General features: G+C 32.7%; 1 protein-coding gene across 3 annotated transcripts in view; it reads right to left on the reverse strand.

The window, feature by feature from the left end:
- Positions 1 to 20276, reverse strand: part of nompA (no mechanoreceptor potential A) — a 329738-nt gene that overhangs the window by 37046 nt on the left and 272416 nt on the right. For all 3 annotated transcript variants that reach the window (XM_081761969.1, XM_081761968.1, XM_081761967.1), the window contains exons 5-10: positions 19459 to 19720; positions 17553 to 17682; positions 16539 to 16690; positions 11883 to 12015; positions 10412 to 10554; positions 4542 to 4838 (exon numbers count right to left, since the gene is read on the reverse strand). In XM_081761969.1, coding sequence (XP_081618095.1) covers positions 4542 to 4838; positions 10412 to 10554; positions 11883 to 12015; positions 16539 to 16690; positions 17553 to 17682; positions 19459 to 19720 — 1117 coding nt within the window. The remainder of the gene's footprint in view (positions 1 to 4541; positions 4839 to 10411; positions 10555 to 11882; positions 12016 to 16538; positions 16691 to 17552; positions 17683 to 19458; positions 19721 to 20276) is intronic.

Consider the following 20276-nt stretch of genomic DNA (forward strand, 5'->3'; position numbering starts at 1 on the left):
TTCTCCTCATCTGATTTCTAATTAGAAGCTTTAGTGCTTTTAATTGTTTCATTATTAGACATCTACGTATATTCGACGGATTAAAAGATACTCGTCATTTTTAACTGTGCGTTTTATTACAACGTATTCGAAATTTCGGAAGTAGACATGCAAAAATATGTTTGATTTTACAAGTAATACTTCAGAAACATCTTTAAGAATACATATATGCCTTTTCTTTGCTATTGTTTTCATATTATAATCTATATTGTTTTTACAATTATTGATATTTAGAAATACTACACAAAATTGTGTTGTGTATAAAACGTGTAAAGCTTCTCTTTTTTTTTATTTGCACACTGTTCTGTAATTAAGAAATAATTCATTGTACTAATCTACTTATACATGCTGATGCTATGTGGCAGTTGAAATTACAGATATGAAGCACTATTAGAAATAGCATGCATTTAAACCAAATTTCCATTCATTATGTTGAAACACATGTGCTTATACATTATTCAGTTACCACAATCTTATCTTATACCCTTTTCAGGCAGTATCTCATCATAAATATGATACTTCCTACTTTTTTCCCCTAACTTTAAAAATATATGTTGTAGTAATAGGAAGAAGTAAAAAAAAAAAAAAACTATTTAAAGTTTAATCACGGAAAGTGGCGTTCCCTCTTTTCATTCATAAATGCTCGGTTCCGGATTCGATAATGTGTAGGGATATATACATTCCAAATCCTACTTAAATTTGTAGACTTCTTCCGTAGTGAAAATGGATGTTAGAACTTCAGTCAAAGTAACTTTCGTAAATGATAGGCGGCGGGAAAAAAATGTTAATCACACGAATATCAATATGCAGACGCCTTAACTTTAATCTTTATGTCAATAATATCAAGCTCTGTCAGTCACTTACTGTTAGTTCTGTTGAACTAAAGTCAAATTGCAGAAGAAATTAGATTTTTTTTAACTATGACTCTATTCAGATATTTGAGTGTTATTTTTTCTCCTGACTCTTACTTGACACCACTTCCTTCATCTATAATTCTAACTGGAAATATCATTAAACTAATCATGTTATTACAGTAGAACATATTGTAATATCAAAATGAAGTAACGGAAATGAAATGCTATGATATATACGACATAGCTCACAGTCACGGCAAAATTCTCGGTACGAGTTTTTAACAGTTTGTTTTCTTGCTGTAGAATATAGCATCAGTATATGAACTTGAAGTGGTTATATGAACGGCACATGCGAATGTATGTGATTTTTATAAGAAGCGTAAAGTTCTTGTGGGTGCTTGTAAAGAAGCAAGCTGTGCCGGTGATATCAAATAGATACACATGACGTATATGCAATTTCTACATTAGCTCAAAATTTACACAAAATATACTAAACATGCACTTTTTTCCATTGAATTGACAAAATAACTAAAATATTGATGTCGGTACAAATATCATTCCCAAGTAGTAACAACCGAAAACTAATACGGTTTATCATTATGTAGAAGCAAGATGCATGATTTTGTAAAGATACATACTGTTATAATTGATTTAGGAAATTTATTTAGCCAAATTATTGAGTACAAACATTGCAACTACTGTAATTGTTACAGTTTGCCAATATAAGGTAAACCATTGTGTGTGGAAATTTTAGGAGGAATATATATGAGTACAACTTGAATATTAACTGCAGTATATCAGTAACTATATATGTCATTTTATATTCAAAGTGTCATTTTACTTATTATTTCATACTACATGCATCCACTACGGATTTTATACAGAGTGTCCCAAAAGTAATGGTAAAAAATGAAACCACAGATTCCTGGCCCTAAAACAAGAACAAAATTTGCATGACCTATAGTCCGGAAGTGGACAGGGCGGCGCTAGACAGCTTTAAATGTGGGGAAAAAGAACTTCACACCTGTCAGCGGAGTAATGATAGGAGCTAGGAAAGGGGTTCATAAATACGTAAAGATCATCCTGACATGACACGTTAAACGCATGTTACATAACTGCATCAGAGGTTCTCCATACATCACTTAGGGACTCACCGAATGTCTGTACGGCAAAGGTAATGAAACGGAGCAGTAAAGATGGAAACCATTCAGAAAAAAAAAAAAAAAAAAGATTGTCATCCTTGTCACGATTGCACCCACATGTTCAATGGGAGTCAAAGCAAATACCACTTAGCATGTTGCATAATACCAGGGGCAATGGAAAGTGGTATACCAGATAGATACTTGCACACTGAGAGAAAAAAAAATGTAGGTAGCGTACTTAAAAAGATAGGTTACATGCGTAATTCCTGTAGTTTTTGGACTTAACGTACAGCAGACGTATAAATGAAAACGCATGTTTTATAATACTTTCTGTGTAAGTGTTCCATCTATACGTACTTTCTGTATGAAGCAATGTAGGCAGTTAGGATCTCACATACAAATGGACGTATATAACATATAGCTGACAAAGGTAACATAAGTATATGCATGTGATATACGGAAAACTGTTTGATGTCAGACATCCTGCAACGACATGATGTAACATCTAAGGGCAGTGTCTATGTAGCATACGGATAACGTATGCTCCGTACTGATTTCTATAGTAAGCAAGAGGATACCGTATATTTGTACAATATACCGCTGTCCGGAGAATGGATTTTTCTCTGTGCAGATAAAGACTAGAAATAAGAACAAGTATAACTAGTTATGTAATGTAATGAAATAACACGCAGAATGCATAACGACGTACTTCATTTGTAACGTAGTATCTTATACATAGTGGCACTAGAAACTACTAGGTCATACGTGCTTACAATAAACGCACCTACAGAAGATGTTCAAAGTACGCTGTCCTCCCGCGTCTATGCAACGTGCCAATCGTGAGTTTTGGATGCATTCCATCACTCCTAGTGTATTCCGCACCTGTTCACACGCATCTCCAATGCGTTTTTTTAAGTCGGCAAGTTCCTTTCCCTAAGTGTGAAGTTCCTTTACTCCACATTCGAAGCCCTCCGCCCTGTCCACTTCCAGACTATAGGTCATATAAACTTTTTTATTTGTTTTGGTTCCAGGAATCTGTTTTCGATTTTTACCATTATCTTTGGGACACCCTGCATATGAATTCCGTAATGAATGTATGGTTACCGTATTTCAGCACGGGAGATCCATAATCCATTACCTATGGGAGCCTATGTTGTTCGAGTCGAGTCAAGTTAATTTTGAGTTTCACGTTCCTTTCAGCAGCGAGGCTATATGAGACAGGACTAACTGAACATGGAATCCGAACATGAGCTCTCACTGAAAATTGAACCCGGATCTCCCACGTCAAAGGCGCGTACGCTAACCGCTCTGCCACGAGCAAGCTCGACCCCATGTTGTTCGGATCACACGTTAATCTGTAGGTCCACGTCTCATACAGTTTCGATGTTGAAAGGGACGCTAAACTCCAAATCAACCAACCAACCATTGAGAATTATATTATGTAAATGCCATATCATTTTTCACATGAATTGGTAAGAATTATTATTTCTAATTAGCATTTCGGCAATCCGTCTTTTGTATACTAGAAAAACATTATTGTCAATATTCCTGTTTCTGAATAATACATGAACGCAACCATAGATTTGCTTAAGTATTATACAAAATATTATTGGGTCATGTTAGGGGATGAACTACTTCAGCATTTTGAAATTGTGAGGTTTATTTTATTATTACAGTGTTTTTTAATTAGTGTTCTTAAAGCTGACTCAACTAAGTTTAAAATGCCAAATTAGCACAAACTAATGTGATGAGTTTGCATTAACTTTAAATCTCAATCTTGTAGATTGTACGTTTGCCATATAATTGTAACTGATATCACGGTAGAGATGTGTCAACAGTAACTGTAGGACTAATTGTAAGCATGAATCCACCCATAGTGGAGATAGGGAAAGAAACAGAAATAGAAAAAAATAAATAAAATAAAATGATGTGTTATTTCCACAATGTTCTCAGTTACATATCTTCATTCATAAAATAATATAGTTTTGTTTAAGAAAACTTGGCCACACACTTGTCTTCGAAAAGCCCTTTTACTATATCCCACATTTGAAATAAAGTTAAACAAATGTTCAAATGTTGACGTTCTTAAGCCAATTGAGATGTTTATTTAGAGACAAGTTGTTTTAGTTTCGTACGTATGGCTGCAAGAATATAATATGTTAAACAGAGATGTGTGACCAAGATTTTTTGAACAACACTACATATAACACTAAAACGCACGTCGGCCGTCCATAAGTGTCGATTTCGCAATGTAATTCTCTGTGTAGTCATAAGTTAGTATCTTGAAGCTGTTATTTCTGTCCTAAGCTTTGAAGTAGCCTATAACTTTATATATACAGTAAATATGTTTTTTTTTTTTATTTATGTATCATACTTAAATACGTATATTTGAGGTATAATAGAAAGGAAATATTATTGACACTACATCTAATGTCACCCAATCAAACATTCATATGTGCACACAATAATTTTATGTACGAAACAATCAAATATAGTTTGTACTTACTCATAAGATTTTCGTAGTAATCAAATTCCGGATCGTAGATAAGTCTATACCCATCACCTTGGCTGTAACGACTCAACCGGCAAGTTTTCATTCTTTCGCTATAAACAGCCGATCGACATTGGAAGCTGGATTGCCGAAGACATTCGTCCAGGCATTCCGTCAGTGAACGGCTGTTGATTTCCGTGTGATATTCTCCACTTAGACGGCTGTTTCGATATCGTTGGAAAGCTGTGTTGGGGTTTCGACCGTCTTGGAATAGATGGGATGTTACGGAGTTGTCTGGATATTCTTGTTGCACTACAAATAGAAATAACAGGATAACATAGGAGAATGTATCTTATTAATACTTTAGTGACAAATTAGTAATACTTATTTTATTATCATTAAGATAGATAAATGGACTGCAAAAACGTTGCTACTTTGGCTTTTCTTGGTCAAAATAGATATAATTTTGTTTAAGGTCAATTGTAAGATCCGAAGGACTTTCTAATTAATCAACCTAATTTCAGAACCATAAATGAGGCATCAGATGACAAGATAGAATTGAAATAAATACCAAAATTGTATTCGCGTTATAATCATTTTCTATTGACTACTTTATGCAACTATTTGGATTAATGCAGTGGTGGTTCTTGGACGAAGTCGCATTGCTTGTCATTGTCTTACAGTTTTATAAAATACAGTGTGTTTAACTCTCTCCCTTTTCCCATGTCTCGGATAAAGTAAGGAACGTACGTTAAAACGACTAAAGCACACACTTTATGAAACTCATATATGCAATACCGAAAGTAAGAGAAAATGTTGCAAAACTATCTCGTGTTTATTTAAGTTAAAAGAAATTAATTGCCCACTTGTTCCTCCATTACTTGTAACTAGTGTCATTAACTAGTCTGACATTTAGGGAAACATGAGACCAGAAACTATTCCCATGTTCTTGTATACCCTAATTTAAAACTGAAAAAAATGTCTTGAAAAAAGCAGAGGCACAAACAATTCCATCCCAAATACAAGATAAAACTTGGAATGCTCTTTTTTATGTAACAATCTAACTTCTGAATACAAAAGTACAATTTACGCAAAGTATCCCACGCTGCAGATCATTAATCTCGGTTACAAGTATCCACCTACCATGTCATGCATGTAGTGTGTTCTTTCAAGGTTACTATGTCATGAACCCATATCCCCCCTCCTCAGATTTCTTGAAAACAATGCAAATGCCATTGCCTCGGACTCCTGAGAGATGCATGTATGCATTTTACTATATCAAAGTATCGATAAATGCTTTTCCACGTTGGATCCAATTCAAAACGTCTAAGCCTACTGTGTTTAACCAGATGGGAACAATAGTTAAAGTGCATTTAACCGTAGAAAGACAACGAAAAAGCCGCGTAAAAGAGTCAGAGCTCTTTTACAGTATTGTTCGTTAATAGGTACGCGAGAGCCGTTGGACCGGGACAAAACTCATTGCAATTATCATCAAGTACTTGTACGCTTGTCGAATCAACTTCCTGTCGCCATTAGTAATTTTCATGGAATTTGATTGAGGTACAAGAAAACAAACGCCTGTCTTTGTTATAGTGTCCATGTCACAGGAAGCCGCCAATTGTGAGTCTCGCCAGACGAAAATAGAATTCGAAATTGTACGAAAAATGTTAGTCATAATATTGAGATTTAGTGACAAATTTAAACAGTACGATCATATCTCTGGCCGTATTTTGTTTTGTGTAACTCATTTTATTTCCTAACAAAAAAAGGGTGAAGAGTATTTAACTTTTAGCATAGTCTTGTTTCATAGTTATACAATTTAGAAGTGTTTTTTTCTGTCTGATTAATAAAAAAAAGAGAAAAAATCGACACATACTGCACAAAATGAATTAAAGTCCACAAAACACAAATGCGTGTTATATAAAAAAAAATGTTGCATATTTTAATCACTACACAAATTATTTTGTTGAAATGAGAGACTTCTGAATATAGGCAACGATTGTGTTAAATCAATGATAAATCACATTAATTTGTTTATTATTATTATTATCTTAGGTTTATGATCCAAAATTATGTCCTTTACGTTAAAGGAGAAGTGAGAAATGAATAATATTAATGGCATGAATGTTCAATACACAATACGTAACATTCAAGACCTAAGTAGGATTTGAACCTGTGGCCTGCAGTTTTTGCAGTTGGATGGAAGTCTAAGCCTTATATTGATTGATCATACCAGCTAGTAGTTCAGTTTAATATTCAGAAAGTTGATAACAAATGACCTTTTGCTTGGCTTACGTTTGCCCTTTCCTACAAGAAAAGTCAAAAGATGTTTCCTTTAATAAAGCTCTCTCTCTCTCTCTCTCTCTCTCTCTCTCTCTCTCTCTCTCTCTCTCTTGTTTTGATTTTAATTGTCACAACTGCGTATTGAATATTATGAATTACTTCTATTAGAGACACTATTAAACTGTTGTCGCATTGTATAGGGAATAAATGACACTATCTTACAGAAAACAACGTAATGAATCTAAATGTGCAGTAGATTTTCAAAGGATAATGCAAACCTAATGAGTCAGAAGTACGGAATATCTCAAATGCAGATTAATGTTCATGTTTTGAATTTTTTATATGGCTACAAACAACTGAAAAACCAAATAATGGCGAAGAAGCATGTGTCTTCAAAGGGAAGACAAATACAGAATTACTTGGTGATGATGATATAGTTTTGTGCTTGAATTCTCACTTATCGTCATATCTTGCCAGTGCAATTCCACATATTACTTTGAAGCTAGCAGCTGCAAAAGAGAGACACAAATCCAGGCATTCTCTCACACGCAGAAATAGGGCCTGAGAAATATGTGAAGAGCAGCGTATATCCGTGAAACTGGTAAACAGCAACGCAGAACAATGAATATTTCTTAGTATCATCATGCGTGTTCTGTTGATTACAAGACTGACAGCTCATAGTTGGAAAAATGTTTTAGTTTAATCTTAGAACAAGCTTCACCAAGTTCTATATAATTTATACCCATGTACAATAAGAACACGTTAACAAAAGGAATGAGGAAACAGTATCTTGTTTATATGCTTTGTGAAGTTTTCCAAAGAAATAGCAGGAAATATACATATCAGTTATTATATTGTGCTATTTTTTCTGCCACAAAATAATTTAATGGGTGTATTAACAACTTTATATATGTATGCATCTTCTAGAATTATTAATCAAAACTAGCAAAACAGATTAGATCGAATCATTTACATTGATACAAAATGTTCAATTTAGTTTAAATTACGTTTTGTCGTAGAATGTGTATATTTACTTTAAACTGAAAAAAGAATGTTCGAAAACGTAAATTATGTCCACCCATATATTCATAGGGGTATATACATCTCCTGATCAATGTCTTTTAAACTTAAAGATGAGCTAACTATATAAAATACTATGTTATTTTAAAACACAAGCGGATACATATAATGAAAACAGAGAGGTGTTAGTAGAAGCGTGATCATATCTGCTATAATAATTACAAGACCATGCCACAGACATTAAGGTGGGTCTCGCGGAAATATAAATAAAAAGTAGAAACTGGATCCAGTTGTCTAAGGACGCAAGTCAATAGAGATCTTTTTGTGAACGCGGTATTGGACCTCCGGATTCCATAGACCATTGAATTAGTTAGTTATCTCAGATTTCGTAGTCTGCAGTTATGATATAGCTAACTAACTAATAAACTCTATAACCCATGGAGCTAAAGGTTCAATGCCGCGTTTACAAAAGTTCTCCATTGACTTCTGTCCTTAGCCAACTGGATCAAGTTTTTACTACGCATTCCTATTTCTACGAGATCTGTCTTAATATTACCCTCCCATTTGGGCCTATGTCTTCCTAATGGTAATTTTCCAATTAGATTTCCAGTTAAAATTTTGAAAGAATTCCTACTTTATTTTATTTTGACTACATAAAGTGCCCACCTGAGTCTCCTAGACCTGATGACCCTAACAATGTTTGGTAAACTGTATAAATTATGCAGTTTCTTGTTATGAAGTTTCCGCCATTCCCCACTTCCGTTCTTCTTTAGTAAGAATATTCGTCTCGGGATTTATTCTCAAATGAATTCGGTCTGCGTTCTTCCCTCAAAGTAAGCGATTATGTTTCGTATCTGTACAGAACAGTAGGCATGATTTTCGTTTTATATATTTTAAACTTCACATTCCGCAACATAATTCAAGTCGACAGAAGATCTTGAACTGAATAATAACGGAATAAAGTTGTTGACCTCACGCCGAATCCCCAAGTTGGAGGACCATCCCTTGTCGTCTGTTCGAGACTGCTCATTCAATATATTCGCAGCTAACCCCTGTATTTAGAGACCTCCTCGATTCGCAAGCTGAGAGCGCGCCATGTCTCCTCGAAGTTCTGGCATATGAATTAAATTTATTATATTAGTGTTCATATATATAAAAACGGTGATTGCACAACAGCTTGAATTAACACCAAAGCCCATGCCAAATATTTTATTATTGTTATTAATAGAGTGGTTAAATGCTAATTTTAGGTGGTCTGGAAAACAGAAATATTTTAAGCCCTATTAGGTCAGAACTTTTAAAGAAATGAACTAATTTCGGTGTTTTAACTACCTTGAGATCTAAGACCCGATGCTTTAAAATGAAGATCCTTAAAGATTAAGCACTGGGTAAAAAGAACGAAGAAAATTAAGTCACACAACCTACTTGGAGTGCCATTGCGATATTTGAGCAGGTAACTAGAGATAAATGAGGAAAATACTAACACAAGTTTTGCAAATACTAACACTAATATAGGGAGAGAAAACTTATATATTAAGTATTATATTTATTTGCAATTCAGATTATATATTCACGTTTTATTTTTAATTATTTTCCACTCTTAGTTTATTATTAGATCTGTTTATTTCAGTTATTGGATTTTTGTAAAATGTTTATTAAAAACACTTTCTCATAACTGTCACGTATTTTCTTTAGTTAGTGTCTTGAATTTTACCTTAGTGATAAACGAGAACATCTAAACGATAATAGATATTGTTTTTCAGCGTTATTATTTTGCTGCAAGTACTATATCTTTTTTTTTTCAAAAACATTTATTGGGAAAATATACAATGTGGTAAAGATTTCGAATTTCTGATCGAGTAAATAATTGAACTAACTAATGTTTAGAATATGTTATATGTGTAAGAGTAAGAATAAAACTATTTTCCTATTGGTTTTGCTTTTTTAATGACATAATAGTTACATGTGAATGCAAGAAAATATTCAAAGGTAGTTGGTTTTATTCTGAAGTAATAATAGTATTACAGTTGCTTAAATTTTGCTAAGAAATTCTGGATTATAGAAAAATGTATTGGAGGATTTCAAGAGGGTAAAATGAACTTAAGACACAACACAAATCTTACCACTAGAATCCAATAAATGACATAGAGAGTTTTTGCTGAGTTATCACGTTCTATTTTTGTTCAGAAACTCAATTTTCGTCTTCGTTTGTTTGCTTTTCATAAAGTAAATAAACAAATCACAAGAAGAGAGGACTTACCCCCGATATAGAACAAACTTAACAAAGAAGTAGACGTTGATTTATTAAACAGGCATTCAAAATATTTTCCTGTGCGAACCTTCGAGTTTCAAGTTATTTATATCAAAATTGAGGTTTAAACTTAATCATTTTTTTTAAATGATCGATAGTTACAACAGGAATGGAGAATATTGAAGAAATCTGTTTACATTACTTTGACGTTAAATATAGACATGATAAACATTAATCAAACATAATATGTACTAGTAATAAAGAGTTGTTAAAATTAATAGAGGGTGATTTTTCCCCAAGATATATCAGAAATAAATATAATAATACAAACCTCCATCTAAACAGATAAGATCGTAAAGGTTATTGGTAGTACTGCTGCTTGTTCTTAGTTCGTGTTTAAGAGAAAACGAATCTTCATCAAACAATACGCATTGCCTCGTCTGATTATCATATTCCAGTGATCGGCAAAAGAACCTACGGAAACAGAAAAATTTACAAAATAACAGAGTATGGCCTTATCAATCCTCAACTAATAAAGAACAGCAAAATCTACTTATCCTTTTACATATAAACGAAGTTTAAAACAAACTGCTTGAGAAAGTTTGCAATACATGGTATAATGTTATACTTATATTAGTCCTAATTAGCACTAACAAATAACAACATTGTTAAGTATCTGTCGAAAACATCTCAGAATTTTCTTAAATATATAGTTCAGCAAGTTTGCTATGGGGACAAAATTATACGTCGAGGATTTGAAATTTTGTAAGATTCAATATTTCATTTTTTAGCAACTATAACTTACTAAAATCATATTTGAAACAAACATGTTGATACTTTGAGAATATTTATAAAGTAACGAGTTGATTTAAACAAATAGAAACAAGAAATTCACACATTTGTTCACATTTTAGATGGAAAATGTATATTTTAATCAAGTATAATTTATCGTTTCCATTTAATGTGACTCATCAAATCAGCACATGTCCCATATTGCTTCTTTCAAAGAGACATGGTGCTTCTCTTTCTCATTATTTACGTGCGTAACACTTCGAAAGTTAATAGCAATCCAATAGAAATATATGCCATCCATAGAAATGAGCTACGGGCGTCCATACAGGGTCTTCTCTATTAGAAAATGAATATTTTTACAAAAGGTTAGGTAGTTTACAGCTTCTGAAAGTGTTTTCTACGTTCATTCATATAGTTTATATAAAGTAAGAAGTTTTGTAATATAACATTTAAGTATTTTATATTATATAACTGGTAAAAAACACCGTATACAACACTAACAGTTTTTTTTTAAGGGATAACATAGTTTTATATTTCAATTTATCAGTACTTAATATGCAATGCAATTACACAATTTAACTCTATTTTTAATTATTAAAATGACTTGAAAGGTGGCATGTTGATAAAGGAGTGCAAATTGAAAAAAAAGTTACCATAGTTGGTTGACTACCTAAGGACCAATTATGAATATCTTACTTGAACCACACTACTAATTTCAAATTAAGTCTGTATCAACAAGTAAAATGTTATTCAATCTCTCTCTCTCTCTCTCTCTCACCTTTTCCGATTTATTTTTCTCCCCATTATTATGTTAGTTACGTGTTACCTTTCCTTATTACTAAAAGTTATTTTTTTTACAACACAGCAGACTGTGGACGTAGGTATTTTTTTCTAATAAAGCAACTACATCTTTCATATTTCAACAGTATCTTAAACTTTATATATGACACAAACTCTCGGCTTACAATTATTAGTCATTAAAACCCTAATAAGAAACATATAAAACTTACTTGTCCGCTTCAAGGCATTGAACTTTGCACTCCTCAAATGTGAGATTGCTATAAAATGCCATTTCGAAAGGTCCGCCTAGCCTCATGTTTTCTTCTTTAATGAAAATTTCAAGGCCATCACAACGTCTTTTGCCTGCCAAAATTAAAAGAGCAACATTTTAAATAAAACATAGTAACAATAAATGTATTATTTTATTATAGTCATTTACCACAGGGGAGAAGATCAATGTAACAAGATCAAATGCTGAAGAAGTAAAATAATATACGTGAACTGTTTTAACTTTGTTCTTTAACATAATAAAATGTGTGGATATATCTTTATACATCTATGCAAATAGTGTAGTTCACTTCTCCAGAGGTAATCTTGAGTGTCTGCAAACTTTCCTAGGGTTCATGATTAGCATGTGTCCGTTTCTGACTTTTCATTGGCCAATCTAATTCTTAGTAAGGCATGATGGATCGCCATTGGTGGCGATATATTCATTTGCTTTTATTTAATAGTGTTATAGCATTGTTTTTCTCCCTGTGTTCTCTGTATAAAGTTATTATACTTCATACAATTCACGACATATCATAGAAGTATATCTTTTTCTTTTCATTTTCAGAACTTGATTTTTTTGCCAGCTCTATAAGGAACGTTTTTTTGTTCACTTTCAACTAAAGATAGTAGAGGGCGGGTTCATTTGCAGATAATTTCTTTCATAGTTGATTAATTAATAAAGTGTGCTACTATTATAAGTATACTATACAGAGTATTCCATTTACTATGTTCACCCATTATAACTTAACAACCGATAAGAGAAAAGCGTATTGAAAATACGTATAAGAATAATTATCTCATATTTTGTAACAATACCAGATAAGTAGCGTTGCCAACAGAAAGTTAAGTTGCAAGTTCAATTGTATTACCACATTCACATCAAAGCTACGTTTAAAATGAAAACCTAATCGCACCAATGCACTTGTATATTGGTGTTGTAAACTTAGGCTGCTACAGTATCAAACATCCCGAGTATGGAGGGAAGGTTCTACAACAATAACAACGCAAGTAATGAGGGTAGAAGAGCAAATATATAAAATACCGTAACGTTGGATGTTCTGGACATTATAATAGCTAGTTACACATATTAGGATCAATGGTATAAGAGGCTTAATATTCTAATGTTGTAAAGACTTATACTTGAGAAACAATAGACCTATCTATATAAATGTCACAATCAATTGCACAACAAGTTTCCCGTAAGCAAAAACAAAAACAAAAAATGTGCGAATAGTTGTGGAGAGTTGGTTGGTTTATAGTTTAAAATTTCTTTTCAGTATTCAATGTTATATCAGGATTGAACTCGCAGTTTAACGTGAGATAAGAATCTCAAGATTTTCTACTGGAAATCGAACTCGGATCTCCCGCACGAAAACAGGAACACTAACCATATAGTCATAAGGAAACCAAGCAACTCCTAAATAAATATGCATACTTTTATATGCTTGAATTTGAGGAAAATATCATCACCATTGTAGCATTAGAACACCAGTTTTGTACGACTATGTCGTATTTAATATTGTTTCTATAGTGTATTATGCAAATCCACACACTCACTTATGGTTAAAGGAACATCAACGTTCAATACCGCTGAAACAAAATGCTTCAGTAGACGCTGTTATGTGGCACACCAAGTCAACTCAACACTCACTTCCCTAAGATCAAACTTTACATTATTCTCTGGGCTTCTCGTTTCACCAAAAGGTTCTTTCCCATATATGTTACAGTTCAGCTGATGGTATCAAACATTTGATCAAATGTTGCATGTACATTGAACCAAATGTGTTCGAATAAGACAAGATATTTTAGGTAAGAAAGGGAACCGAATGGAAAGACCAAACTTCCTTAATTGATATTATTATTATTATTATTATTATTATTATTATTATTATTATTATTATTATTATTATTATTATTATTATTAATGAGTATTAGAGTTAGCACTAGTTTAGAAACCATTCATATTCAAGTTATTTCATAAATGAAAGGCACATATTTGAAATTTATTTATAAGTTTATAGTAAACTCAAAATATCTATAAAATTAAACCCAAGTACAAGTGGCCGTGACCTTTATTCATATTGATATCTTAAATCCTAAATAAGAAATGATATCCCTATATTAATTGAGGAAATAAATAAAAAATGAACTAGAGAAATTGAGTATTTTCTATATTCCAGAATACGAATTAGTAACGGAAAAGAGAGAAAGAGACTTAGTATGTCTCAGATTGGCCTATTGTTACGTGTTTTTTCTCCTATCTTTTGACGAAGCTTCAAATTCGATGAGGTATTATTTCGTAATTTATAGAAATGATCAACAAGTGAAACGTAAGGCTCACGGTCACACTTACGTGCGCCAACACACAACAACTGCATCATTCGGAACTTTCTCGGTGATACATGGCGTGATAAGGCAACTTTCACACGCCACTCAAACACTTCCGTATAACCATTCCTCATAATGTAATTGTATAGACTCATTGGTTTATAGAAATTATTATTCCTGATTTCAACATGGGCTACTAGTGCTAGTGAGAGTTATTTTTTTTGTCAAAACCCACAATACTTTTTCCTTGAATAACAAATGTGTTAAACCTAATTGATTATTTCCTTTCATGTAACAAACACATTTCTCTTCTGATACAACGTATCACGGGGTCTCTGTTTAACGCATATTGAAATTTCACTCCACTATGTTTATGTCAGCTGCGAGAAATAGCAAATGGTGAGTATATCGTCCTTAAATGAAAAATACATAGGAACTTGATTGATTGAAGTTCTACGTCAATTCTCACGACTGGGTTGTGTGATACGGAGACACGGGTTCGAGTCTCCCCGTGTCATGAGACTCGATTCCTATGTTAAGCTGTAAGTCCGCGTCTCACGTGCCTTTGCTATGAGAGACTCGGGTTCAAGGGTTACTTACACATCAAAGAATGTATTTTGGTAGACTATATTACTATATTTTATCCTAACAATTCAGCAATATTCTATGAAATCTTCTTTTTCACTTCAACCATAGGTTGGTGGGCAACATGGAAATTTTAAAGCTATTCTCCCGCTTGAGAGAGCTGTTTTAAACTCTGATAGGAAACAACGTGGATTATATAAAATATAAATGGAAAAGAGTGGCTTGGTTAAATGTAATGAAGAGAGGAAAATATTCAGTTAATATATGCATTAGATGTGTAGAGATACCAACAGAATTAAAAGTATCTTGAGTTTGACATTTCTTCCTTTCTAAGGATCTTGTATTTTCTTTTTTCGTAAATACTCGTATCATTTTTTCCTGTTTCTTCACATTTTTATTTCTATACTGCACAATAGTTCAGTGGTATAGCATTTACATCTAACGGAAACTGTCCCATGTTCAATCCCAGGCTATGCTAGTTTGCTGTTAGACAATATGGTGTGCAAGAGTTTCCTCTAGCTTTTCCCCTTTACTCCTACAATTTTCATTCCGTAATTATTTTCTCATTATTCGTCTTTATTAATCATCCGTCTCCTCTAGTTTAAAAAACGTAGCAGAGAAATGAAACTAAATATTTTACTTTATTTCATTTTTTGGGGGGGGAGTTAGTAGTTTTACGAAGCAAGTATAGATTACATAAAAATTCAAAGAGTATAGTGTATAGCATTTTGCGAAAGGGTATGTGATCATAACTGATAACTGATTATGGGACATAAAAAATTGCATTTCCCTCTTAAACTTCCAAAATACGCTATGCACAGTTCTTGGAAAAGTTCCAGAACCCGTCCGTCTCTTTGTCGACAGGTATTAGAACAAAATCTGTAAGAGATACCGATTTTTTTTTTTTTTTTTAATCGAATCAACGTCCCAAGAATAGGTTCCACGTTCTCCGTTAACCCTCTATTCAAATCGGAAGTGGTTAAAATTAGTCATTTTCGGTGTCAACGTTTACTGCAGTATAGAACGAAAACAGTAACAAATAGCGGGAAGCGTTTCTGTTTTCTTTTTTCATACGATTCAGTGCCTTAAGACAACATATCATGACTATCTGCAACAGTGTACCAAAACTAAAGTGGTTCAAATTTACAATTACTTACAGTTTCAGTACTAATTTATATAAAGTTAAAAAAAAGGAAAAAAAGAAAAAAGAAAAAGAAAATGTAAGATATATCGAAATGTAGCTTTTGCAATCGATTCAGCTTTCCAGGAGTAGCTTTCATCTCCTACTTAACCCTCTATTCAAATCGAAGTTGGTTTAAATTAACGATTTTTGGTTATAACATTTATCGCCATAGAACAGAAACAGTAAAGGATAGCGAGAAGTGGCTGTTTTGATGTGGATTCAGTATGCGAGGATCAAGTTCTATCTTTGATCTTATTAATCCTTTACAACCAATTGTTATTGATGTTCTACTCCAGGTTTGGTTATTGAATTCACATAGTTGAGAAGTCTACTGTAGATTCAAACTGTGAAATAAAATTCTCTTCTTTTATATTTTATTGAAAAGATCAAAGTAAAAGTTAACAAATTAAGTAAGTTTAGCTATTAATAAACCTATTCCTTGTATGTTCACAGATATACCATTGAATAATGAATCTTAAGATTACTATACGACCATAACAACAAAGAAAAAGCTTCTTACGTGAAAGACAACAATTTTCCAAATATTCCGTATTAGGGTCGTCATCTAACTCTAATCCCATTATTCGCCACGTCATACGACTCATCCTACACGTTTGGGCGACTTGGTTGTAGGTTGCCGATCTGCAGACAAAACTAAATTCATTGAGGCATCTGAAAAAAAAAATAAAGACCGAAATAAACTACTAATACTAAAAGCATGTGGACTCATTAATTGTAAATTTAATTGAAGGCATTGTCATACCGTTCCAACATCATTAAATTTTATTTCCATCTCTCTTAGGCTTGCTTAAGGCTCCTATGAAGAAATGTTGACTAGGTATGAATTCATAAAAAAAAGAGGCATGGGCAAAAAAGTTAGGTGTACAAGGTTATGCAATATATTTTCTATAAAACCTCTCAATATGATATTGAGATATCGAAAAAAGAAAGAAATAAAGAGAAGATACAAAAGAAAGCACGCTTTTTCTATTCTTTTTCTACATGCATGTCTACTAAAACACTGATTGCCATCAATAAATGAGATCAAAATATCCACTAAAGTTATTTTAACCACTAGTATTTTCCCTCAACCAGTCTTATCGCTGTATGATATAGATTAAAACAGTGCTTAACTAAAAGTTCTAATTGGTTGCATTTAACTTCTAATGCTCAGATCTAAATATGGTTACGCTATTGTCTAATTTTAAAGTAATTAAATTGAAACAGCACAATTGTTAAGTACAGTTTAATCATCACAATAGTTTCAAATCTGAAACTTGTCTGCACGCTAGTGCCATCTATTGCTGTCAGGTAGGAAGGCAATACTGCTAGCGACGTCTATTAGGGCAACTGTGAACTATCATGAGCCAGACTGACAGACTTATTATTATTTTTAAATAGAACTGTTCATAGCTAATTTTAAAAAAAAGCATTGTTCTATTACGATCAATTGTAACTGATTTTAAGTTCGGATCATGAAACATGATGAAGCCAAAAACTTTTTTTTTCTAGTTGTTCTTAGATCTCACGTTACCTGTCTTCACATTCTGTCCGATTTGCCACTGCCACTTCCTTGAACTCTCCTTGTTTATAGACCAGCTTTTTCTTCGGATGCCTCTCAAACACATAGCGGCGATTCGGACACTCCATTTCGATTCTACTCGCTAAAAATAAAGAAAGTCATTTTAGAGCATAATATTATATTGTTACTCCTCAATGTTTGTAGTATTTGACACACTTAATTACACTAAATAGTTTTAAATTATAAGCACATGTATTACCATTAAGCACATATAACAGTGAGTGAAAGAACAGAAAAGATCTGATGCACCAATATGTACTATATGTTTTGATTAGTATTCTCTTAGAACAAAAAGCTGTTATGGGATTATACAAAAAATTTGGGGTCCACAGTTACTCAGTGGTGAAAACGCTGAGGTTTCCATGGTTGTGTGAGGTTTCCATGGTTCGGTCTCATGTGAGATTTTTGTGGATAACATGCTGCCTTTTGGTATTGTTGAGGATGTCCTACTTCCTTCCACATTCTTACACCCCCATCAATTTCACAACCACTCATTTTCATTTAATCATCTATCCCCTTTATCCTATAAGGCAGCGTTTCCCAACCGGTGTGCCGCGGCACACTGGTGTGCCGCGAATGGGCCGCTGGTGTGCCGCGAGAAAATCGAAACAAATTATTAATTCTATACGAACCAAATTGCAAGACAGGGGAAAATGTATATTTATATTTCACATTACTATGAACCTCTACTATAAATCTACAATTTTAAATTTCATACTGTGTTACTTTTCTGTACATTTTTAATGTTGAAAAACGTATTTATCATTGTCATGACCATTATTACTTCTTTATTGTTGCAGACTATTTCGTAACTTGAAATTTTAACATATCATTCAATAAATTCAACAAAGCAAGCATGCTTACAAATTACCTACATTTGTGTTTTAAAAGTATAGGAGATTTGTTTATTTGTTCGTTATTTAGTGATCTTCCCTTTTAGTTAGAGGTTAGATACAGTTTTCGAAAGAGAAAGTGGATTTTTAAAAACCCGAGTCCTATATTTCATTGCTATTGTTTTCTATTTTAAAATTAGAATGAAAAATAAGTATAATGATTTAGCACGGGGGAAAATCAGTGATCGAGCTTTCTTCTCTGTAAGAAGGAAATTAGTAATCACTTTAAAATACCACGGTAATTATATATATATATATATATATATATATATATATATATATATATATATATATATATATATATATATATATATATATATATATATATGGGTGTGCCGCGAGAATTCAAGTTACACCTGTAGTGTGCCGCAAGTTGAAAAAGGTTGGGAAACGCTGCTATAAGGCATGACAAGGGTATCTTGAATTAAAGATACTATTGTCACTGCTATACAATTTGCTCAGTTCGAAGTATGTACAGTATTTGCAATTTACACTAAAACAATTTATTAATAACTTATCGTGAGTTTCATTTAAATATGCTAGCAATTTCCTTTTAATTTACAGTATTGTATTTACTTCTTCTTCTTCTTCTTCTTCTTCTTATTATTATTATTATTATTATTATTATTATTATTATTATTTGCTTTTTCATTTAGCGTACCAATACACATTTTCAAATTACAAGTATCCACAACATACACTGGGGTAAATTCAGTGTTTTAACTACTTGTAAGTAAAAAGTTAGTATTGCAGATAATATCCGAGTCAAGATCTAATTTGTATATAGCAATAGAAAATCGATATTTCTTTATGTGTAGGAAATAAATGCAGAAAAAAACTTAATTAATGATTTAAAGACACCAATCAATATTTTTCTTACAGAAATTTGAAAATATTCCTATAAGAAAGCATTTATAGCATTTTAAAATTAATATGAAACTTAAATTAATAATATTAATACTTACACGTTAGACAAACTTCAACAAATAGAATGCTATTCGGGACTAGCATGAGGTGTCCGATGCCTTCTGGTTGTGGCTTCTCCCTCGTCAAGGTGCAGGTAGATTCCTCATATTCCGTGTTGCCACCGAAAGAGGCTAGCCGCATTCCTGGATCAAAATCGAAGGAGGAACAGTCTCGAACTAAATTATTAGACGACGTCCTGTCCCTCAAACACAATTCCTGGCATTGGAGTAATACTTTATAAGGTGGTGAACTGTCGCGTACCTGTAACCAAAATTAATACAATATTATTAAATTGTGAAATTGATCGCTGAAGATATGCTACTTTAGAAAAGAGTAATAAACACAACTTCAGATACAGTGTACTTCGTTGACACTTTAGATGAAATAAATTATGCTGTTTCATCTTTAGTTGATACGTTCCTAATTAACTTTTAGTTGCTAAGTATATACTATAGATTACAATTTACTATTTTTCAAAATATGTTATATTGTCGGTACGTTGTCAAAACCACAAATGTATAAAATACATTTTACGATCGTCACTGCCAAAGATTCGAAAAATGAAATGAAATCTTCCCATTTAAGAACTATGTTTATTCAATTTAGGCTAAGGGAGACGATGATTGAAGCAAGTGAATGACGACGGAAGAATTGATGGAATGAGAAAGTGGGAGGAAACAGGAGTACCCCGAGAAAAAAACACGGAAACGATGTTAAGATAAGCACTCTACCACTTAGCTACCGTGCTCCCCTCTCAAAGATTCGAATCCCCCAAAGAATAACTTTAAAAGAAATAATTTTGCACTTTAACTTTGGT

Source organism: Thermobia domestica, chromosome 6, assembly GCF_964235325.1.
Source record: "Thermobia domestica chromosome 6, izTheDome1.hap1.1, whole genome shotgun sequence".
Lineage (NCBI taxonomy): Eukaryota > Metazoa > Arthropoda > Insecta > Zygentoma > Lepismatidae > Thermobia > Thermobia domestica.